General features: G+C 52.5%; 2 protein-coding genes across 4 annotated transcripts in view; one reads left to right on the forward strand and one right to left on the reverse strand.

Annotated features, from left to right (window-relative positions):
* Nucleotides 1–30: 30 nt before the first annotated feature.
* PLD6 (phospholipase D family member 6) lies at nucleotides 31–2,373 on the forward strand. Its single transcript, XM_041462097.1, has 2 exons — nucleotides 31–56; nucleotides 855–2,373. Exons 1-2 carry the CDS (start codon nucleotides 31–33, stop codon nucleotides 1,324–1,326), a joined length of 498 nt encoding a protein of 165 aa, XP_041318031.1. The 3' UTR covers nucleotides 1,327–2,373.
* A 4,169-nt stretch (nucleotides 2,374–6,542) lies between these two features.
* LOC121350942 (myosin phosphatase Rho-interacting protein-like) overlaps nucleotides 6,543–22,930 on the reverse strand; it is a 73,603-nt gene continuing 57,215 nt past the window's right edge. The window contains exons 16-24 of one of the 3 annotated variants that reach the window (XM_041462737.1): nucleotides 18,834–22,697; nucleotides 15,864–16,011; nucleotides 15,147–15,264; nucleotides 14,059–14,218; nucleotides 13,850–13,969; nucleotides 13,221–13,307; nucleotides 12,414–12,576; nucleotides 11,998–12,083; nucleotides 6,543–7,709 (exon numbers count right to left, since the gene is read on the reverse strand). In XM_041462737.1, the coding sequence (XP_041318671.1) occupies nucleotides 7,638–7,709; nucleotides 11,998–12,083; nucleotides 12,414–12,576; nucleotides 13,221–13,307; nucleotides 13,850–13,969; nucleotides 14,059–14,218; nucleotides 15,147–15,264; nucleotides 15,864–16,011; nucleotides 18,834–22,697 (4,818 nt within the window). In that variant the 3' untranslated portion in view covers nucleotides 6,543–7,637. Of the gene's footprint in view, nucleotides 7,710–10,845; nucleotides 10,912–11,997; nucleotides 12,084–12,413; nucleotides 12,577–13,220; nucleotides 13,308–13,849; nucleotides 13,970–14,058; nucleotides 14,219–15,146; nucleotides 15,265–15,863; nucleotides 16,012–18,833; nucleotides 22,698–22,930 lie in introns of all 3 variants that reach the window. The other 2 variants (XM_041462735.1, XM_041462736.1) reach the window with 2 other exon arrangements.

A 22,930-nucleotide genomic window follows, 5' to 3' on the forward strand; every position in this document is an offset into this window, starting at 1 on the left:
CCAGAACACATCTGTACGTGGGATTGCCAAATGATTGCCTGGGCAGGTTCCTGCAGGTGAGGCTGCGGCTGCTCCCTGTGCCGTCAGCGAGAGCTGGAATGTGCACAACTTAATTAACAAAAAATCATGTCTGCAGACATCTTTCACCACCCTCCTTCCCTCCAAACGATACGCCTCAGAGACAAACTGATTGAGGCAGGATAATTCTTTATTCCAGTGCGATTTCTGCCTGGCTGGGCAGCGTGTAGCTGGGAGCGAGGTGGGAGCAGCGAGTGCTGCAGCTGCCGTGTGCCGGAGCCAGCGCTGGGTCACTGCTGCAGTTACAGACAAAGCCTTGTGGTGCCAGGTCTGCCGCCCCTGTCCCCTCTGCCAGGCAGGGTCCAGCAGCTGATGGTCCCCCTCTGTTCCACCCCATGAGACTCCTCCTGCGGAGCTGCCTCCAGCTCTGGGGCCCACAGCTCACAAGGATTTGGCGCTGCTGGAGCGAGTCCAGAGGAGGCCACAGAGATGTTCCCAAGGGTTAAAGCCCCTCTGCTCTGGAGCCAGGCTGGGACAGCTGGGGGTGTTCACCTGCAGAAGACCCAGAGAGGCCTCAGAGCCCCTTCCAAGCCTAAAGGGGCTCCAGGAGGGCTGGAGAGGAACTTTGGGTGAGGGTCTGGAGGGACAGGACAAGGGGGAATGGCTTCCCACTGCCAGAGGGCGGCGTTGGATGGGATATTGGGGAGAAACAGCAGAAGGTGTCCCTGCCAATGCACTGGAACGGGGGTTGGAACCGGATGATCTCTGAGATCCCCTCCCACCCAAACCATTCTCTGATTAAAGGATGTGTTGCGTGTTCCCGCATCCCCTGCAAGGGCTCGGTGCGTGGTGAAGGCCTCGCCGTCAGGATTTCGGTTCCTGGGGAGGAATCGGTGTTCGGGGAAGGTTTCGGAGCCTGGGGCAGGCTCGGTCCCGGCATTTCGGAGCCCGGCCCAGCCTCGTGCGCCGGCCGCTCCTCCCCGCAGGCCGCTCCCGGGCACCGAGCCCCGCTGCGGGCCCGGGGAGCGCCGAGCTGTGTGTCACAGCCCCCGTGTGTGTGTCTCTGCAGGGATCCAGGTGCGCCACGACCAGCACAGCGGGTACATGCACCACAAGTTCGCCATCGTGGACCGCAGGATGCTCATCACAGGCTCCCTCAACTGGACCACGCAGGCCATCCAGAGCAACCGGGAGAATGTGCTGGTCGTGGAGGACGCCGAGTATGTGAAGGCTTTCCAGGAGGAGTTCGAAAGGATTTGGGAAGAGTACAATCCTGCCAATTACAGGTTTTTTTCCGAAAGGCACTAAATGATTGAGCTGCCTCACAGGGCCAGTGGAGCATGGTAGCACCCACAGATTTTATTATTATGTATAGACATCATTGTTTTGTCCATCTGGGGGTAACTTTGGTAAATGTCTCCAGAGAAGTGTTCTCTGCCCTAAAATGGCACAGATCCCTTGCCGTGGGTCATTCCCGTGCTAGAGGGAATGACACAGCTGTTTGCTTGTGAGTGTGACAGTGACAGAGCTGCATCCAGAGGCATTTAGACTTTGGGCAGGCTCGTTGCTGTGCCCTGGCCCAGACCACGTGTGTTCATACAGTGCTGAGCCTGTGTTTCAGTGGTAAAAGGAACATTTCCAGCTCGGGATATGGAATGGAATTGTAGCCAATTCCAAATGGAATTGTAGCCCCAGGGCTCCTCTACACGGGTGAAGAAAGGAGAGATAAGAGGGCTACAGCAGAGTTAAGAGTTTCTATAGATTAAGTGCCTCGGTTGCATTTCTTGTTGGCATTAATTGTTGAAAGTTGGTAAAAGGAAATTCGTGGGAAATAGCAACAGTTTTTAAGTTTGGATTGTGTACATGTTTCTTTTGGTTAAAGGTTAGCAGAGCTCCGGTGTAAAAGCGTGAGCACAGATGGTAAAGACACCTTCTCTTCCATCAAGGAAGTGTAGGGAGGTCTGGAAGGAAGTGGGAGAAACGGTTCTTTGGGATCAGGGTTTATCTGGACAGCAGACGTGGCTGGAGCTGGGTCACCCACTTCAGGTGGCTCTGGAAACCCTGCTTCTTTCAGGTGCTGGGGCACCGTGTCATGGTGTGCCCTCACTGGCAGCACCAGTGGGGACAGCGGCGGGAGGGAGGTGACATCTCTGTCCCCACAGCTCAGGGTGGAACAATGATGTAAACCTAAGAATTTCAAACTTGAAATAGTGTCGATGTAAGAATTGTTTTATACTGAGCAGCAAGTGCCTTAATATCTCTCAAAATGAAAAAGAGGTTTTTATATTCTGTTACCATTTTTGTTACCAGTAGTGCTGTGATTGGCACTGTTAAATAAACCTTTTTCACAGAAAACATCAACAGCCTCATCTGACTTTTGCATTCCAATTCCTGTAAATCCTTATTAAGATATCTATGATCCATAGACATCCCCAGATTTTAGATTTGTTCTGTTCTGAGAAAGCTTTCGTGGGGGAAAGAAAATTATGTTACCTGTATGGAAGCACCTAGGGAACGTCAATCTCCAGTAAATCCCATTCAGCAGCACTAGATTTAAACTACTTAAAATATATTATTGCTGTTGGTATGCTGCCTGTTGCATTTCCTGTGTGAAGTGTGACTGTAAAAACCATCCCCCTTTTCATGCTCTGACCTCTGCCCTGTTCTTCTTTATTTTAGAAATAAACCTTTCACACACGGCATGCAAAGGGTGGTGCAAAAATAGTTTATTACCATATAGTTAATGTAAAGTTAGGTAATTATATTTACAAAGTAAAAATGATCAGCTACATCCAGGGGAGCCTAGCACGCCACACAAGGTTTGTAAGGAATAAATACAGTGAGAAAAAGTGACATTTCTATTACAGCGAGCAGTTGATCAGGAATGGTGGCTCTTAAAAAAGCACTGGAATAAACTGGGAGTGGAAGGGAGAAGGGACAGGAAGGAGACAGTGGAAGGAGACAGGAACTCACACATGGAGAAACTGGAGCCTTCCACATCCCCTTTGCAGGGGAAAAAAATGATGTGTGAGAGCCCTGAGGCTGCAGAGCACAGCTGGAGCTGAGGGTGGCTGCTGTGCCACAGCCTCACAGAAACAGCTCTGGGAAGTGACTCCCTCACCCTCGGTGCTCACAGTCCCCCGGGCTGTCCCCAGACACTGCCCAGATGTGACCCAGATGTGTCCCCACCGCGGGTCAGTCGGGTGAAGCCGAGCTGCTCCGAGGCAGCTGGAGGAATTCTGGCCATTGACACCTGAACTGCCACATCAGACACCACCCTCAGCCTCACAGAGCTTCCCTCCCTCCAGACCTCCATCCTTCCAAAGCTCCATCCTTCCTGGCCTTCTCAGGTCACCCAGAACTCCAGGAAGGTGGACACGGGCCAAGCAGGAGGATTCCTGCTTCCTACTTACCACAGCCTCCAGTACTTTACATGCTTTGCTGTCTCTAGGTGAGAACAAACAGTGAGAACAAACTCTTGTCCTGCACGCAGGGTGAAGAGAGCACCAAGACAATAATGACAACTGTGCCCATTATTCCGAGTTCAGAGCCAGCTGGGTTAGCTCAGCTGGCACCAACTTGTCAGGTTTCTCTAGTGAATCCCACACCCTCTGTTTCCTCAGCAGCCTCACACTGAGGTTGTTGTTTCCCTGTGGCTGCAGCAGTGCCTTGGCTCTTCTCCAAGAATTTTTAATTTTTTAATTTGTAATTCCACTGGTTTGAGGTTACACAGTGAGGCACAGCTCCTGGCTGCCGTGGGGTGGGCGTGTGTGCAGGGGGCTGTGGCTGTTGCTGCTCTCTGTAGGGCACAGCTTGCACATGCACAGCCTCGATGCTGCTGTCAAACACAAGGTTACTGAGTCCTCTGACTGGAAAAAAACACCCCAAATTTATAGCAAAGCAGGTTACAGCGGTCAAACAGACTGTACACAATCTTTGGACGGGTACTGTCAAAGCTGAAGGCGTAGATCAGCAGAAAAGGTTTGAAAAGGTTTTTGTAACAGTCCTCAAACCCCCAAAAAAGCAGTTTATCAGGGCAGATGGGGTGGGTTGGACACATTACACTCGTTCCTCCTCTTCCACCCCACTCGTGGGGGCTCTGTGCTACAACAAGACTTAAAAATCAAACCCACAACTCAGTCACAAGGAGAACCCTCTGCAAACTGCTGAGGAATAAATATTTACACTGCACGCTTGGAATACTATACAGGTATTAAATTACTTTTGTTTTTTAAAAAGAGAAGAATAAGAAAGCTTTTTTTTACCTAAAAAAATTGGAAAAAAATACAGAGCAAAGGCAAGCCACAGCGAGTGTGCTTGAGTGTCCACAACAAACTGAGTATCCAAACCAGGACAAATATGCAAAGGTCCTGTGGAAGTGCCATCAAATAGAGCAGGAACAAAATGTGAGCACTTTTACTGCAGCCCAGTTCTCTGGTACCAAAAAAAAAAGGGAATTTTCTGGTTTGCAAGCCAGCACCAATTCTAAGCAATTCTATTTTTGAAACAAATGAACACAATTTGCTTCTTTTTTTAATATGTGAGCAAAGAAAAGGTGACATTTAAAGAAGGATTCTGTCTGGCTCAGAGGAGATGGTGCAAATGGGAGGAAAATTTGACTGAGGAAAAATAAGATTACTTGGAGCCAACAAGGCTCCAAGACCTGTGCCTTCACTGCACTTGAGCTCTCCTAAACCTCCCTTTTTGGTGCTATCAGTAGTGTGGAGTGATGCAGAATGCAGCAGCTTGCCCACACACTTTCTAATTTAAATAGCCACTGATTAATCCCAAAAGATGGATGAAGCCTGGAGCAGGAAGGAGCAGGAGGATAACTGAGGATCACTGCTATGAGTAAAAAGACTCCTCCCTTTATTTTCTATAAATTTTTGTTATACAGCAGGAATATTTCAGTTTGGGGCTGTTTATTGGTGCTGCAGGTTCTTTTTCTTTACAGTAAAGGCAGGTAAAGTGCTGCCCCTTGCCTTGGAGAGATGCTCAGGCTCACCAGAGCGAGCCCAGAACCCTCAGCAGGGTTCAGAACATTTGGCTGCATAAGGCACCTTCCTTCCTCCTCTTCCTCTCAGTGACCCCCAGCATTCACAGCTCCCACCCTAAACACACCCCAAACATCCTTCCCAAGCACTGCCCCAGAGGGAGCAGCTGATCCTGATGATGCCAAGGTCACTGCTCAGCCCTGTCTGTACAGCAGACCAAGATTCTCCGTTTGTTTTTCCAGAGGAGCCCAATTCCCCCATGGAAAATGCCTGCTCCTACAAGCTAGAGCACATGAGCAGGATTTGCTGGGGAGTCTAAGAAAGGGCAGGGTCCACATGGCAAGAAGGAGACCAGGATGTTCTGCTTGCTTGGCTAAAAAGGACAAAGTCCCACCCTAAGTCTAAAGAGGAGGAGGAGGAGGAGGAGGAGGAGGGTTCTCCTGGAGCCAGTGACATCCTGCAAGGGAAGAGCAGTGACAATGACAAGGCCCACGTGCCATCCCAAATCCATGCTGCCTCCCACAGCCTCTGCCAGGAGATCAGAGCTCACCACGGACAGCAGAGCAGCTGGGATGAAGTGGCTGGAGAGGTGATCCAGGGGGGTCACAGCAGGAAGGGCCCAGGTTCTCCAGTGCCCAGACCATGGAAGGGCTGTGGAGAACTGGGATGCAGTGACTGCACATCCACACTCCTGAGGCTGCTGCTGACGAGGGAAAGGCTTTGTGTCCGACAGGATGAGCATCTTTCCTACCCTGCTGCCACCTCCAGGACCTCCATGCACACCCAGAGCATCCCAGCAGAACAGCTGCTCTGTCCCTGCAAGGTGCTGCCATCCTGCCTGGGGACAAGAGGGGCTCCTCTGGGCAGGACCAGCTGCCAGGTCCTGCCACGAGGTGCCCAGCTGGACACTTGGCCAAGGCAAGGCCACACAAGCTGGACAAGAGCCTGACTCCCACCGTGGTCCAGTGACATCGTGTCCTCCTGATGGTCTGGTGGCTGGAAAAAAGAGATTGTGCTCGCAGGAGGATGAAGGTAACTCCAGCAGCTGTCTGGTCCAGCCTGGCAGGACTGGGGTGGCTTCCCCAGCCCGTGGGGCTCTGAGAGCTGTGCCTGTACCAACCACCAGACCCAAATCCAGCAGGGAAGCACCGGGAGCTGCTGGCCTCAACCTTGGCTGAGTGCCTGAAGGACAAGAAGAAGCTCTGCTCTGGGTGAAGGCCAGGGTATCTTCCACATCCCAGCCTGAAGAGGTCACTCAGCACCCAGCCAGGCTGGGAAGCCAACGTGCTGGAGCCTCCTTCAGCCCTGGTGACCTTCCAGGTGGCATCTTGAGATTTATTCTGGGATGAAGCTCCACACCTGCAAAGCAGCACAGGCTTCTTCTAGGAAGCCTCTGCTCAGCTGGCTGTGACCATCTAGTGCTACCAGCTCCTCATCCCTTGGTTTGTATGCATTTATCTGCCTCATGGTGCTAAATTGTATGTTTTAAATACAAAAGCTATTAGGACTGAGAAGGTCTGAAGCACATACTGGTTTTGAGATCTTTATTTCAGGAAAAGATTAAAGAATTAAAATAGGAGCTGCCCTGCTGACAAGAAGAGTTGAATTCAAGAAGCTGGTAAAAAAGGAGCATTATATGCATTGAGCACTGTGCATTTTCAGTCAATATTGGCTCTACTTTCTACTCTACTTTCCTTTGACTAGGAAAAGGGAGTTTCACATGCGCACAGACCCTGGGATACACGGGATTCAATGAGAGGAAGGGAGTAACAGCAAAAAAAAAAAAAAAAACCAAAAAAAACCAACAAAACAAAAAGAGAGTGCTGGGCTTGATCTAACAGAGGCAAGAAAGTGATCTTACAGCTCGGCCCCTGGAACACCAACTCCGACCACCAGCGAGACGGGAGCGAGGACGCGCCGACGGGGCCGGCTCGATGGTGCACCTCAGTAGCTGCAGCTCCCCATCCATAACCACCTGGGCAGCCACCAAAGCTTGCCAGGCTTCAGTGGCACCTACATTCAGGATACGGCACAGTCACGGGGCAGGAGAATCACTTCTTGCATCCTTCTCCAGCGAGATGTCAGTGTTGTACCTCCAGGCTGCGGACGCCGGCATGGATTCACGCTCCCCGACAGCTTCCCCCGGCTCTCCCCCCTTGTAGGTGCAAGTAATGCAGTGGAGATCAATGGTTAGATCAGGCTCCTGGTGTGCTCTGAGCACGGGGTCTCTAGACAGCAGTAAGAGCTCGGTCTGGCTGACACCACCCAGGCCCTGCTCGCTCTTCCCGACAGAGCTATAGCTTATTAACAGGCTACTGAGCCTTAATACTGACACTTAGTGTAATGGTTTACAGTAAAGAAAGGATTCTCCTACAAAGCGCCGAAGAGAGGGGGGGAAAACCCCACTCCAATCCCTTCCTCTCCCTCTAAGAGTCTCTGGAGCATCTCACAAGCAGGGAAAGGAGCCGGGGAGGCGAGGGGGGGCACCGCCACCGCGGCGCCGGGTCCCGTCGGGGCGTCAGGACGAACGACAGCGAGGACATCGTAAGGAACGAGAGACAAACGGTGCTGGTGCTGTGCTGCCTCAAGCTGGGAGGTGCGCGTGGTCAAGCGGAGCGGGGAGAACTAGTCTTTCTTCAAGTCCCTGGATTCAAAAAGCTTCAGGCGTTCTTGCACAGTCAGGCCTTCCTTCAGACTCTGGCAGAGACAAAAGACAGAGAGCGTTGGGGCAGGGGCGGCGCGGAGGGAGCGATGCTCAGGCAGAGACGTGGCAGTGAGGAATGGGCTCCTGGAGGAGGATTAGTGGGACATGCTGAGAGAGAACACACGGTTATGGAGGGCTGTTACTGCGGGCAGGGCCTTGAGACAGGGTGAGATTGCAAATGAACCAGGTGACGAACCAGAAGCAGATGAGAGGCACATCATGCTGCAAGCGGGATTAGCTGACTTGGGAATGACGCCTTGTCCTGGGGTGACTTTATGATGCTTGTATCCTCACTCATCTGTTTAGCCCACAAATAAGTTTTGCACCTTTAAGACTGGTTTTGAGAGTGAAATGGGGGAAGAAGAAGCAGGCAGAAATATTTTCCCAAACTGGTTGGGGGAGAGGCTGCTTGTTTCTAGAGGAACCCCTTTGGAGGTTCTCTCCCAAATCTGCCCTAAACCAGGACACCCCTGGAGCTCACAGGGCACTGCTGGATGGGGCAGTTCCAAAGGGGGGAGCCCCAGGCAGGCCAGCTGGGATCTGCTATGCTGAAGCCCCAGGATGCTGAGCAGGACCTGCAGGCTGGTCCTTTCCTGCCTCCCCCACCACTACGGCACCCATGGGGACAGTCCTGGCTCCACTCCTGCAGGATTTGCTCAAGAAACCCTGGAAACTGCTGTGTGCTGCCAGCAACCATGCCACCCCTTCTCTCACCCCACCCTGGGACTCTCCCAAGCCCATGGTTAGACAGAGGACTCCTAAATGCTGCTCAGGTCTGGCAGGCTCTGATGGCTGACCCAATTCAGACGCTGCATCCAGATTTCAAGGCACAACTCTCAGCTGGCCAGCAGTCCCCTGGCATTTGGAATTGTAAAATCCATCAGCTACACATGGGGACTCAGTAGCACAGTGCTGAGAGGGGCAGAAACCCAGAAACAAACTCTCTGACTCCTGCAGGACAGCTTTAAATTGAAACCAGATTGAGGGATGCAGCAGCCTAATGCCAGCATCCTCCTTCCTGCAGCCCCAAACCTGTGGCACGAGAGACTGAGGAGAGCAAAGCATTAGGAGGTGAGTTGTCCCTGTAGATGAAGAGGCACAGCCACCTCCTATCCCTAAAAAAAAAAACAACCCATAGCCAGAGCTCTGCCCCTCTGTGCCCCACTGCCTGTCCCAGCCCCACAGCTCTGCCTGCCAGCCCGGTCCTTGGAACTTGCAAGGAATTCATGCTGCAGCTGGAACATTATTTACTTTACAGACCAAGCCTTGGCACCTTCAAAGGCACAGACTGAAGGAATGGAAATCAGCTCCTAGGAGGAAAGTCTGAGGGAACTAGGATTGTCTGGCCTGGAGAAGAGAAGGCTCAAAGTGACCTTAGGACCTCTTCCAGAGCCTAAAGGGGCTCCAGGAGAGCTGGAAAGGGGACTCTGGAGAGAGCCTGAAGTGACAGGACAAGAGGGGATGGCTTCCCATTGCCAGAGGGTAGGGTTAGATGGGATACTGGGAAGAAATTCTTCCCTGTGAGGGTGGTGAGGCCCTGGCACAGGTTGGCCAGAGAAGCTGTGGCTGCCCCTGGATCCCTGGAAGTGTCCAAGGCCAGGTTGGATGGGGCTTGGAGCAACCTGGGACAATGGAAGGTGTCCCTGTCCACGGCAGGGGGTTGGAACAGGATGATTTTTCATCCCTTCCAACCCAAACCATTCTGTGATTCCATGATCCTACCATCAGGCAGCCACCTCCCCTTCTCCTTTCCCTTTCCTGGCTGTGGGACTGTTCTACCACAGCAGCAGGTTGGACTTTTGGGCTACATTTTCCTTCCCATGTATTTATCAAGGCAGGACTCCATGATAAACTTGCCCCAGGGCTGTGCAGATTCCCATGGTTACTGTATTTCTGGAAATGTTTTTCCTCCCACAGGCCCACAAACACAGAAGGGCTTTGCCAGGCAGCACGGAAATGAAAGCACTAAATTGGATTGAATTTCCAAATGCTGCGTGCTCTCTTTCCAAGGGGCAGCAGAGCCTCCTGGGATGAGAGTCTCTGAGCACACACTTCCTAAAGGAAGTTTACTTTGGGCCTCTTTAAATGGGAGCAGCTCATGCATTCCAGTTCTCACATCTGATTTCTCAGTGGATGGAAAGAGACACCAGGAATCATCAGCCTGTTCTGCCTGATGGCACAAATTCCAGCAAATTCAGCCCCTGGGCAGTCCCACAACCATTTCAGTTGCTGATGAGGAGAGCCTGATGAAGTGAGACTAATGTAGGATGATATCTGTGATATCTTCCTGAGGCTCTCCACCCACTGTGCTGGGAGCTCCCCTCTCCTAACCTGCCTCTGCAGGTGCTCCCACCTCAGTCTTTGCCATGGGCCAGGAAATTCACTGTTCCTCCAGTTAATGGAGATATCTGGCTCGTTAGAATCAGCCTCATTTCCTATCAGCTCCCTCCTTTTGCTGGATGAGTTTGGAAGCCTTGGAGGCCCAGGGATGGAGAGCAGGAGGAGAAGGTTACTGGGCAAGGAAGACTCTTGCTCAGGCATAGATCAACCTGAAAAAGCAGCAGCTGTGGGTAAAGGAAATTAGGGTAGTCCAGGACATTCCCTCTGCAGCTGAGGTGGCTGAGACCATTTTCCATGCTCTGGGCTGTTATGGGAAGTACACTTAAAGGCACCCCAGACTATTCCTGCACCTGGCTAACAGCAAAACAGGTGTTTTCCTACGAGACCTGGCCAGTGCTGGGGTTTAGTCTGAGGCATGCAGAGTCATTCAGGCATGCACACTCAGTGTCCCACACTCCCAACACAGTGAACAGGAAAACGTGCCCCGCCATGTCCAAATCCTCTCCGTGATGATGAGCTGTGTTGGTGAGGGTGGGAAGAGCAGGAAGACAAAAAGCCACATCCCCCAGGGAAGAGGCAGAGAGACTTCATTTCACACAGATCTTGGGTACGCTGACTTCTCCCCTCCCCTTCCCCTTCGCCCAGGAGAAGAATTAGCAGTGAATAAACCTGTCAGTCAGTCATTAAGAGAAGGAGGGCTGTAGTTTGGCAGGGAGGTGTGAGCAGTGCATGCAGAGGTTGGGCCGCCCCGCGGTGGCAGCGGCGCTGGGCGGGTGCCGGTGTGTTTACCTACGTGGCAGGGAACCTGGACTCGGGTTCATTTCAGTTATCCCATGAGACCTGCTCAATAACGGACTGTTGAAGGAAAAAGCAAAATAAAACAACAACAAAAAAAAAGAACAAAAAACAAAAGAAGAAGCTCATAAATCCCACATGAATTTGCGCTGGCGCAGCCCCAGCCCCCCTGTCCCGCAGCGATGCCCTGGCACAGCCCCTGCTTCTTCTCCTCTCCTTCCCCACCAAGCAACACACATGGGGACCACACAGAAAGTGATCTGACTTGAAGTGGTGAAGGGAAACCCAGCATCAGAGTGGCCCAGCAGGTCTGGGCTGCTCCAGAATGTGCAGAAGTCTCTCTCTGTTCACTGGGCGCAGTGCAGACGCCCTGAGCTGAGGAGCTGCTGCTCGCAGAGCTCCGAGTGTTTCCCCACGTGGGCACCAAGCTCAAAGCATTTTGCCTGCCCTGAAAAGGCCCAACCACTTCAAACATCAGCAAGAGACACCAGGTGAGAGGCAAAGCAGGTTTGCTCATGCTGAGCTTCCTCCCAACTGCCCTATGTTTAATGCTGACTCCTGATCAGCATTATTTGCCCTTCCTTATCCCTGCAGTCCCACATGATGGAATTGGCTGCCAAGGAGAGTCTGGCACAGCATCACTGGGCTTTGGGATCAACAGCAAGCACGGAAGGACCACAGAAGCACAGGGCCATCTGCACCATGTTAACACACAAGCAAAGTGTGTGTTAAATATGCCCAGGACCCAGACATTGCTGATACACATAAAGACAAAAAATCTTGCAGTGATGAACATAAAACTAGAATGATGTGCACATTTCCACCTATATTTCAACTGAAAAGAAGAAGCAGATACTGGAATAGTCCTCCTGTGAAAGACCAAAGAACAAGGAGAACGTCAGCCTTTTTTCCAACCAGGGAGCAGCTTCATGCCTCCATCTGAGCAAGGTCTGGACTGGGGGAGTGGGCCCTGCCTGGCTGCACAGTCAGTCCTTTTGCAGTAAAAAACCATCCAGACTAGCACTAGTGGCTGGGAAATTCTTAATTTTGTTCCCCTGCCCATTTCTTCCCACTTGGGATCCCCACCAAAGAGAAATGCTGGGCATTCCTCTTTCTCATCCCCCTGGGCAGGACATCTGAGCTCACCTTTGACCTGATATTCCTTAGTTGCCGGCTAACACTGGATCTGTCTTTCTTCAAGAAATCAGGGTTGCTTTTTGATTTCATAATATCTGGGAAGAAGCAAAAGAAGTGGGATTAGCCTGGTGCCCACTGCCTTCCTGCAAGGACAGGGCTGGGGCTCTGCCCTCCCAGCCCAGGAAAGTGCCCCGATGAGCCCAACTCTTAGCACTGCCCCAAAGGGCAGAGGGGGCTTTTGGGCATCCCTGCATCACGAGGTTTTCCTGATGCAAAACGCCAGAAGGCTTTCAAAGCCCATCAGCTTTGGGGTGGAAGGTCAAGTCCTACACTCAGACCCGCTCCTGCACAAGGGTTTGTACTCCAGGATTCCCTGTTAGCTCGGGACACCCAGGACTGCTTAGAGCTGCTGGAGGAGGACTGACCATATCCCGATACAGTGGTGTTCACAGGGGATTTCTCTCCCTGAGCTTCTGTGGCTGCTTTCAGCTGCTCTTTCAACCTGCTGATATCACAGTCTGCCTTGGCCTTCACGATGCTCAGCTCCGTGTAGATGTCTTTGTACTTGTCGCTGGCGTATTTCTTATCCTGGCAAGGGAACAAGAACAAGCCGGTGGAGCCAGACAGACAGCTGGAGCCGAGGGGTTTGTGGATGCACTGAAGAGGAGCTTGGCAAACGCCGACGGAAGAAGAGCCGGCAGCGGGAGAGAGGCTTGGCCAGGGCAATGCACGCCCTCGGAGCTGCTTCCAGCAGCGACCCGGGACTGCAGGAATGGAGAGCTGAGAGCAAGGGCCAGCACACAGTGCTGCCCGTGCGTGCAGCCCCTCAGCTACAGGGCTCTTAGTGGCTTTTCATTTTAGCCAAGACACAGAATTCAAGCAGAATTCCCAGAAATGGCTTTGGCTTGTCCAGAGCAAACCAGTTCCACCGCTGCGAGGCTGGGCAGATCTCTAACACTGATTGTTTGTGCCATTTAAATCTGATGTGACGTGACAGTAAATGGGGAAATCATGCTGAAAGGGATGTTTTCCCACACTGTCTCCTTTGTGGGGTAAGTCTTAAGTTGATACATGGAGTGCTTTACTGATGACACCAAAATGGGTATTGAATTACATTCAGGGGAAAAATTAAATATGGTTTCAAATCTAGGCGTAAATGGGCTGAAATCCAAGCACAGACACACAGGAGCAGAGCACAGTAAGAGGATTTGCAGAACCATCCCTGGCATTACCCTCAGTGCTGTCTGCAGCTCATCTTTGAGGGAGCTGATCTCCTGCTTCAGGTACTGGATTTCGGATTCTTTAACCCGCAGCAGGACCTGTGGGAGCAAAAAACAGCATCTTTGCACCCGAGCAGACACAGTGTGACACCTGCTGTACCCAGTGGCAGTCAAGCCAAGGGCTGGAGACTCAGCCTCATGCCAGCACCACAAAGCCTCTGGTCCACCCATCTACTGCTTCTCATATGAAAAGTCCCCCTGGTTCTCTTGGGAACTCGCCCAAGCTTGCAGTGCTGATGTGTTCCCTGCACACCCCAGTTTCTGTCCGCACTGCTCTGCATGGATTGGAACCCAGGGACAAGCAGAGGCTGCAGAAGGAAGAGCGACTGTCTGACTCAGCGTGGTGAGGAGATCAGGACCCCAGAATCTCCTGGTCTCATACAGCTCATGATAACAGTGCTGACCAGCCACAAGAGCCAACTGGGGACAGATGGCTGCAACACCTCCCGGCTGTGACACCTCCCAGCCGTGACACCTCCCAGGCTGTGACACCTCCCAGCTGTGACACACTCCCAGGCTGTGACACACTCCTGGGGTACAGAGAACTTGTGCCCACCCAGGTGCCTCTCTGCAGAGCTCACCTCCAGCTCGTAGGCGTCCTTGCCCTGCGTGAGAGGCGACCCAGCAGCCTCTCCCCCGCCCTCCCCGGTCAGCAGGGTCCGCAATCGCGTGATCTCCGCAGCCAGGCGGTTATTCAGCTCCTGGGGAGAGGAGGAGAGCCGTTGTGGGACGGGGGAGCACGGCCATGGCTCAGCACGGAGCCCACGGTCAGCAGGGCAGGGAGCCTCACCTGGTTGTGGGCGTTGAGCTCCTGGTTCTCCCGCTGGCACTGGCGGAGGGCCTGCCTCTCAGCCTCCAGCGCCTGCGCCAGGTGGGCGTTCTCCAAACACTTCTGGGAATACTGCTCCGAAAGCACCTCCAGCTCCCGCTGCACCGACTGCAGCTCCTCCCTGCAGAACAGACGAGGGGGTAGTGCCCTCTCCACACACACACGTCCCCAAGCCCATTCTTCCTTCAGCATCCCAGGATAACCCAACAGGGAGCTAAGCACCAAGGAGGAGGATGGCATATTCCCTTTGGGAAAAAAACTCAAGCCCAGAGCAAGTCAACTTGCTTCTTCCTTCTCCTGGCAGAGCCATGCCTGGGCACCAAAAGGGACAGGAGGTCGTTCTCTCAGAGGTTAAGTGGCAGAACTTTCTCAGGTTTTCAAAAACTGAGCTGAGATCTACCAAAATCTACCAATGCCAAGTTCTTCCTTGTGAGGGTGGGAAGGCCCTGGCAGAGGCTGCCCAGAGCAGCTGTGGCTGCCCCATCCCTGGAAGTGTCCAAGACCAGGCTGGACGGCGCTTGGGGCAGCCTGGGATAGTTGAAGGCATCCCTGCCCATGGCAAGGAGCTGGAATGAGATGAGCTTTAAGGTCCCTTCCAACCCAAACCATGCCAGGATTCTAAGTTTGCTCTGGGCACTCGCGACCAGGTGTATTTGCACACCTCCCCAGTTATACAGACATATCAAGGTTGATAAAGCTGACAGGCAGCCCTGCTCAGCTCCCACAGGAGGACAGCCTTGCCATGGAAAGTTTAGAACTTCTTCCTCACCTTTTGAGTGACCCTGCTGCTGCAGCTGTGTGAAAAGCAGCACTGGCTGCTCATCTGCTGCTTCTGGGGAAGTAGCTATTTTGGGTAATGTGGGGATATTGACCTGGAGCCTGAAAGATTATGGACAACCAGGATGCTCTGATGGATGCAGCTGTGTTAGGACCAAGAGAAGAGGCCCCTGAAATAATCCCAAACTCATTGTCAGAATCAAATGGGAGAGAAGGGTCTCCCACACATGAACTCCCTGCCAGGTGGTGACAGAGGACAGTGATGGTCTTACAGGTACTGCCTTCGGAGGGCCTCGATGTCGGCGTTGACGCTGCTGATCTGGGAGCGCTGGGACTTCTCCAGCTCCCGCTCCAGCTCCTCCCGGTGCGCGTTCTTCATGGCTTCGATGGCTGCGAGGGGCAGCACAGGGTTAGCACCAGCACCCTCCACCCACGGGCAGCTTTTTGTTTTTGTTCACTTCTTACAGGAACAAAACCTCCCTGCAAATCTCCCACTCTTTCACAGCCCCTTCAGTCTGTGCCCCAGCTGCAAAGGGGCTTCTGCAAATCCTGCTTGTTAACAGAGTCCAAATGATTGTCCCCTTCCCACATTGTTTCCTGGACTGTGGGACTCCTAATGTAGAGCCTCTGAACTCCAGTGTTTTAACATTCCCTGAGGCACTGAAGAATTAATTCAGTGTGGAATTGGCAATAATTTAACCACAGGAATGACTAATGCCTTTCAGAGTTGGGATGCAAAACAGATCAGATTGTGTAACAGCCAAAGACAGAGGTAGCAAGCCTGGAGAAGGACCAGGAGATGGGCACCAAACCTGGATGACCAGGAGATGGACCTCCATCTAAAACATCTTTCCCACAAGCCTGTTCCCATCTCCCTGTGCAGCCCACCCAGCCCTCATCCCATCCCTGCTCTGCTCCTCAATGCAGCCAACACCACTGCTGTGTCCCCATCAGCACAGAGCTGCCCCTCCATGGGGTCCCTCTGGCACCTGAGATGGTGGCAGCCGTTTCCTCTGCCAGCAGGCGATCCTTCTCCTCCCGCAGCTTCTCCAGCTCCCGCTGGTGCTGCCGCTGCAGGTCCTCGATCTTCTTCTGGTGCGTCTCCTCCATGGCTGCAAAGCCCCTCTCACATGTTGCCTGCAAAGGGAGGAGGGGAAAGGGTTGGCCCAGGAGCACAGGGCTGGTGCCACGGTGGTGGGGAGCCCACCAGGAGCCACGTGCCAGCAGGCAGCTCAGCTCCCCAGTCCAGCAGGGATCTTCTGCTTCCCCAGCCAAGGAGCACAATGGACCTCACAAAGGTCAGGGCTTGTCCTGAAGTCGCTTGACCCCTGACAGCTCCAGGGAAAAGGATGCACAGGGGCAGATCCAGTTGGGGAATGCAAATATATGTCAAAAAAACAAGCAGAAAACCCTTCTGTGCCCCTTCTGCTCTTTTCAATGCCTGTTTTTTCAAACCTCTGGGTGGAGGAAGATGACGTGACAGCAACAGGATCTCAATTCCCAACCAAGTATTGCTACAAATGCTGCAGGGAAAATTACTTGCTAATTGAATTACTAGGAAAGAACTCAGGCCAGGACACAGGAGGAGCAATTTGGGGAGCTGGGATTCACCAAGGGTGAGGTCTTGAATTCCTGCCTGGTCCGTCTGTTCCCAGCTCAGCTGCCAGCCTAAGCATATCAGGATCCTGGATGGACACATGGCTGCAGGACACAGACAGGACCAGCAAAGCCACAGGCAGGCCCAAGCCACGAGGGAAGAAGGGGCACACACTGGGGACAAGGTGCTGAGCCCCATCAGGCAGCTTGGGACAAACCTGATGCCAAGCACTGTACAGGGCTTTTCCCCGTAATGACACAGGGCTGGCTTCATTCCCTGAGCTCCCCTTGGCTAACACCAGTGTTTTCCACGGAAAGTGAGAACTGTCACCTCTGGGACCCCATGGGAAATTTTAGGGGGACAAATTCACTCACCCAGTGGCAGAAGTGCTCATGACAGTCCACCACCACTGACCCTCACTAACATACACCCCTCAGCATCACCTTCTTGGCTAATGCTCTGTTCCCTACATCTAATCCTCACTCCCAGTTTTTAGCTTTGGTGGGTTTTTTCCCTTCCATTTAATTTTTAATCCCAAGGCATTCTTCACTTTCCCAGCCTTGTTTGTTTGTTTTTTCAGACTCCTAACTCAGTGCCAGAACCTGCCTGGACTTGGCTGTGGCACAGAGCAGCCCTGCAGGATTCTTCCATTACACCCAGAATCATAGAATATGCTGAGTTGGAAGGGATCCACAAGGATCATCAAGTCCAACTCCTGAAACACCTCTAATTTTGGAAGAAAAAGGTGCATACTCTGCCATAGGTCTGGCTGTAGATTCACTATTTAATGTATTGTAAATGCATTGCCATAAATCCACATGTACAAATCAGTATTTCATAGAATCCCAGGATGGTTTGGGTTGGAAGGGACCTTAAAGTCCATCCAGTTCCACCCCCTGCCACAGGCAGGGACACCTTCCACTATCCCAGGGTGCTCCAAGCCTTGAACCTGGCCTTGGACACTTCCAGGGATGGGGCAGCCACAGCTTCTTGGGGCCACCTGTGCCAGGGCCTCACCACCCTCACAGGGAAGAATTTCTTCCTAATATTAGATTTAAATCTACCCTTCCTTCATCTAAGGGCCATTGCCCCATGTCCTGCCATTTTATGCCTTTGTCAGAAGTCCCTTCCAGCTCTCTTGGAGCCCCTGTAGGCACTGGAAAGGGCTCCAAGGTCTTCCTGGAGCTGTCTCTTCTCCAGGCTGAAGTTATGCTTGTGTTACTGATGTTACATTCTCCATCAGGTTCTTAAGAGAAGAATGGAGCACATTCAAGCCTCTAGTTTGGGCAGGTTTCCAATTGCTTGGTTGGCTTTCTGACCACCACTGCTTAATTCCAATGGGATTCAGCAAAACTACTGCTCTCCCCAGGCTAAAACCAGCTTTTGGCTGGAGCTGAGCCACACTTCATCCCCAGCTCAAATGTGTGCTGGATCTTGTGGCTGGAAGCAAGCTCTCCCACATTTCTGCTGATTCTTAAGAGCAACTGGTCTGTGAGAGCCTCACTGGCACAGCCTCTGCACCGCTGCCCTTTTGGCTTCCTGTTCAACCTGGCAGCCTCCCCTTGTGCTGCCAGAGTCCTCTACAGCCCTAAACTCACTTCTGAACTGGGAATGCTTTCCTAGGAAAAGCAAACCACCAAACCCTTTTTTTTTTTAGATGCTGGATGAACTCAAACCAGTTTTACAGCCAGTCTGACTGGTGGGGCAATTTGAACAGTTGCATTTCATTGCCAATGGGTTTCTCTGCACCTCACCTGCGTGTTCTGTAACTGTGCACTCTTTGTTGTGTACAGAATTACTGTGTCCAACACCAGCATGGTCCTCGCAGCCTCCTGCAGAGGAGCTCTGCTTTGCTACAAAATTTGGCATCTGTTTGCAGCTACTTTCCCTAGGAGCATACATTTTGAGAGCATCAAGTTTCCATTTCATCCTGCATTTTTGAAGGCAGCAGAGACAGACTGGAGATTTGATCAGACTGGGAAAGACAGAGCTGAAGAATGCTTTTAAAGGGAAGTCACAAACAAAATGCATGTATTGGGTACAAGGAGAAACACTGAGGTCTTCATGTTGAAGGAGAGTGTGATGCTATCGAGCTACTTTGAAACTCTCTCTCCCTCTCCACACAAAGACCACCTCCAGAAATCCACCTTCCCGAGCCCTCAGCAATGCATTTAGAATACCCCAGCATGGAGAAAAAGGAAACACCATGCTTTACAGAGGCCTGGCTAATACCCTGGGGCTTGTTTCAGCACGCTGGCTCTTTCAGGGGATGTCCCTTGGCTCGGCAAGCAAACCCTGGGATTGCACATACCCTCCCACACGCTCAGCAGCACAAGGCAGAAAGTGTTAAACATATCAAGACCTTTAGGTTTTCAAAGTCTTTCTGGTATTTTTCCCTCAAAGTGGAAGCGTTCCCCTCCAGATGTTTGTTCTCCAGCTCATCCCTCATGACGTTCATCTGGGCCTCCAGCTCCTGGATGCGTTCCCTCAGGCCGTGCATGGAGTCCGGGTCACTGCCGGGGTCCTGCCCGGTGCCACCCGCCTCGCCGGCCACCCAGGTGTCCCCAGCACCCAGGGCCACCGCGGGGGACGCCTCTGGGTGCTGCCTCTGGTACTCATCGAGGGTCTCTTGCAGGCGCTGCAGGTTCTGGCTGTAGTGCTCCTGCAGCGCCTGCAGCTCCTCGCCGTGGATGACCTGCAGCTCCTTGATCTTGGCCTGGAACTTCTCCTCCAGCGTTTGCATCTGCTCCAGGTGACACTGCTCCATGTTCTGCTTGTCGCGGACAACGGCGTCCAGCTGGTTGAGCCCCTCCACCCTCTCGGCCTTCAGGGCATCCTCTGTCCTGTTGAGCTGCTCGATCACGTTTCGGATCTCCTCCTCGTACCGCCCCTGCAGCTCGCTCAAGCTCTTGCTGTGCTCGTGCCCTTCCTCCTCCAAGAGCCTCCGCTGGCTGTCCAGCTGGGACACCTTTGCCTTGAGGTCAGCGTTCTCCCTCTCCAGCACGGCGATCACCTCGCTGTACTCGCCCTGCTGCTTCCTGAGCAGCTCCTCGTACTCGTCCCGCAGCAGAGACACCGTCTTCACGCGCTCCTGGCACAGGGCATCCATGCTCTGCAAGGATTCCTTGTAGGACTTCATCTCCCTCTCGTGCTCCAGCCGGACTTTGCAGGCGGCGTAACAAACCTGAGCCTGAACAATGGCATCGTGGACTAACAAAGACGAATACCGCTCCAGGTCTCCCATGCACGAGTGGTAGGAAAGACTCTGGGACATCTTCAGGAGCTTCTGACAGTCTCTCATGGCCTCCTCGGGAGGCAGAGAGAGTAAGGCAACAGAGATCTCCTTCAGAACATTGGATTTGTCCTTTAGCTGCTGGGCAAGATCTTCCTGAATGGAAACAAGAGCTTCACTACTATGGTCTGGGGCACTGCCGGTCTCCTCCACCTTGGCTAATTCCTGGCATGGCACCATTTGGACATGGCTCCCATCCCAAGACATCTGGGTTCTTTCTGAAGCATCTTTTTGTATTTCAAGTGCTTCAGAAATCTGGTGCATAACTCTGTCAAACTCAGGAGTCCTGTATGCTTTGATAATCTCCTCCAACATGCATTTGTGCTGCTGCAGAGCTGTTTTGGTATTATGGAGCTCTTCTTCAATTGCTTTTAACCTCTGATGAAAAGATTCTCTCATTTTCTCTGCAACAAACCCAAGTTCTGCCTTGATCAATGTAGCATCTGCTACAGCACTGAGAAAACATGGGGAAATGCCCAAACTTGTTTCTGTTTCACCCTCAGCTTCTCCTTCTCTAGTGCTCAAGTGTGCTCTCAGCTCCTCCACCTGGCTCCAAAACTCCCCTTCCAGCAGCAGCTTTTTAGACAGGACGCTGGCCAAATCCTTGGCTGTATGAGAAACACTTGCTGGCTCCAACAAAACCACCTCGGCCGTTCCCTGGATCTCTCTCAGAAGCTGGGCTATCTCAGAGCTTGCATTTTTCAAAGACTCTGCTATTTGGTTGATGAGAGAGGCCTCAAATGCCACCCTCTCAGAAAGCCACCTCAGCTGGCCAGTGTCAAACACATCTGCTTGCTGCTCCTTGCAGACGTGCTCCTCTTCTCCCAAATCCCCTCCTTCTGGAGCGGGGCTCTCCGTGGTGAGGCTTTCACTTTGCAGATGCTCCGATGGGACTGGCGCTCCGCTCAGGGCTTGGATTGCATTTGATAAAGTTGCTTCCATGCTAGACAAAGTAACAAGGAACAAATCACCCTCTTTATCCTTGTCTGATTTGGGCAAGGATCTTAGCTGCTCCCTGCACTTCTCTAAGCAAGTCAGCGCTTGATCATTTTTCATCTGGAAACCTCCCAGCTCACTGACGTGACTTTCTATGAGCTTGAACTTTTCCTGCCTCTCGCTCTCCAGCTGTGAGATCAAAGCATTGACTTGGGACAAGCTGGTCTGAAGCTGTTCCCGCAGCTGGGACTCTGTGCTGGCCCACTGATGGTGGAGGGCGATGAGCGTCTCTTGGTTATGGCCGTGCTGGCTTTCAAGCTTCATCGTCACATCTTTGAGCTTTTCCTCTGTAATATACAGTTTGGTTTCCAGGGAATGGATGATGGAGAGATAAGTCTCAGAATCGCTGGTCCCTGATGAGGGGTAACCCAGAGCTGGCTCTGAGGACATGCTTTCTTCAGACAGAGATCTGTCCTGGCTTGTGTCTGAAGAGGTACTGCTTGTCCAGTTTTTCTCTGATCCGTCTGGATGGATGTATTTTTGACACTGGATGCTTGAAAAACGGATCCTTTGCCTCTTGGCCCCCATGATTCCTACGTCGGGCTTTGCTAAAGCTTTCTGAACTAACTCTTGGTCCTGGAGCTCTACAACTTTAGATGGGGAGCCAAATTCCTCCACTTGCCTCTGACTGGTCTCAAGAACCTCATCCTCCTCCTCCTTCAGTGCATAAGTCAGAGCTGGAAGGACATCCTGAGTTTGCAGAGCCTGCCCCAATTGGGACGGATGACTTTCATCCGCCTCAAGACTTGGGCCAAGGTCTTCTGCCTCCTCAGCACATGGACCTGTGCCCACACTAGCTAATTTCTTTAAAGCCTCCTCCTTGGCCTTTAGCTTTACTTTAGTCTCCTCTAAACTGCTATCTAAAGCAACTACTTTAACCAAAGCCTCACTGAGATCTTGATCTTTCTTCTCCACAATTCTCAAGTGCATTTCCTTAACGTGTTTCAGCTCTTCTTCTTTCTCTTTCAGCACCTCCTGCACCCCCCGGAACTGATCCGACACCTCCTCGAACGACTGCTCCAGATTGTGGTAGTTGGTCTCTTCCATTTTCAACTTTGCTTGTAGCTTTGCAACTTCGTTATCCGACTCGGCCACCTGATTCATGAGCTCGTGGAACCGGCACTTGATCTGATCCCTCTCTCTTTCGAGCTCCTTGATGTGCTCTGCAAGTTTTTGGATGCTTGCCTCCTTCATGGCCAGCTGCTCCTCCAGCTGGTGGACGAGCTCGCTGCCTTCGAACTTGGCGCTCAACTTCTCCTTCTGCAGAATCTCCATTTGCTGCTCGCTGTTCTGCAGCTGATTCTCGTACTCGTTGGCCTTGTCCTCCACCTCCTTCAGGCTCCGTATCAAAACCTGCTTCTCCCTCTCGCAGCTCTCCAGCAAAGCCTCATAGTTCTTCTGCAGCTTCTCCTCCATGAGGACCCGTGCCTGCTCGCTGGCATTCAGCTGCCCGCTGAGGTCCGTGATCCTGTCCTGGAGCCGCTGCACTTCCTTCTGGTGGTCCCGCTGCAGCGCCTGCTGCATCTCCAGGTCCCGCAGCTCCTGGGTCTTCTCCAGCAGCAGAGCCTCCGCGCTCTTCAGCTTCTGCTCGCTGGCCTTCAGCTGGGAGCTGAGCGCGGCCTCGCCGTGCTGCCACTCCTCCAGCTGCTCTTTGGCTTTCTCCTTCTCGCTCCTCAGGTCGCTCTTGAGCTTGGCCAGGGTCTGCTCCTTGATGGCGAGCTCGGCCGCCGCGTTACTGAGCCTCGCCTGCAGGCTCTGAATCTCGGCCTCGTGGTGCCGGATCACGTCCTTGGCCTCAGCGTAGCTGCGCTTCAGCGACTGAATCTGCTGATTGATCACCTCTTGACGCTGGCATTGGGCTTCCAGCTCGCTTTGGAGGTCTTGGTTGACTTTGTGGAGCCTCTGCCAGGCACCTGATGGCGAGGCGGCTACCTCGGTCTTAAAAAAATTGATTAAATACTAGATTAGTAACACTCTTGGCTCTCCCTTCTGAGTGTCACACCTCTGGCCAGGCAGGCCGTGGAAAAGCTCCTCACAGCGACTTGGCTGCTACCCACTGCTCCAATTGGGATGATTTGTTCTTGGCACAATTTGGTTTGTTTAACCAACTTTTTTTTTTTTTTTTTTTTTTTTTTTTTTTTTTTGGGCGACATCTTTTTCCCAAAAAAAAA

This window comes from Pyrgilauda ruficollis, unplaced genomic scaffold, assembly GCF_017590135.1.
Source record: "Pyrgilauda ruficollis isolate IOZ18807 unplaced genomic scaffold, ASM1759013v1 scaffold16, whole genome shotgun sequence".
Taxonomy (NCBI): domain Eukaryota; kingdom Metazoa; phylum Chordata; class Aves; order Passeriformes; family Passeridae; genus Pyrgilauda; species Pyrgilauda ruficollis.

Bases quoted from the DNA above. Each gene is read 5' to 3' on its own strand.
- PLD6 (XM_041462097.1), top strand. From the start codon at position 31: ATGATTGCCTGGGCAGGTTCCTGCAG. The intron at 57-854 runs GTGAGGCTGCGG...ATCCCCTGCAAG, and splicing joins GCCTGGGCAGGTTCCTGCAG to GGCTCGGTGCGTGGTGAAGG.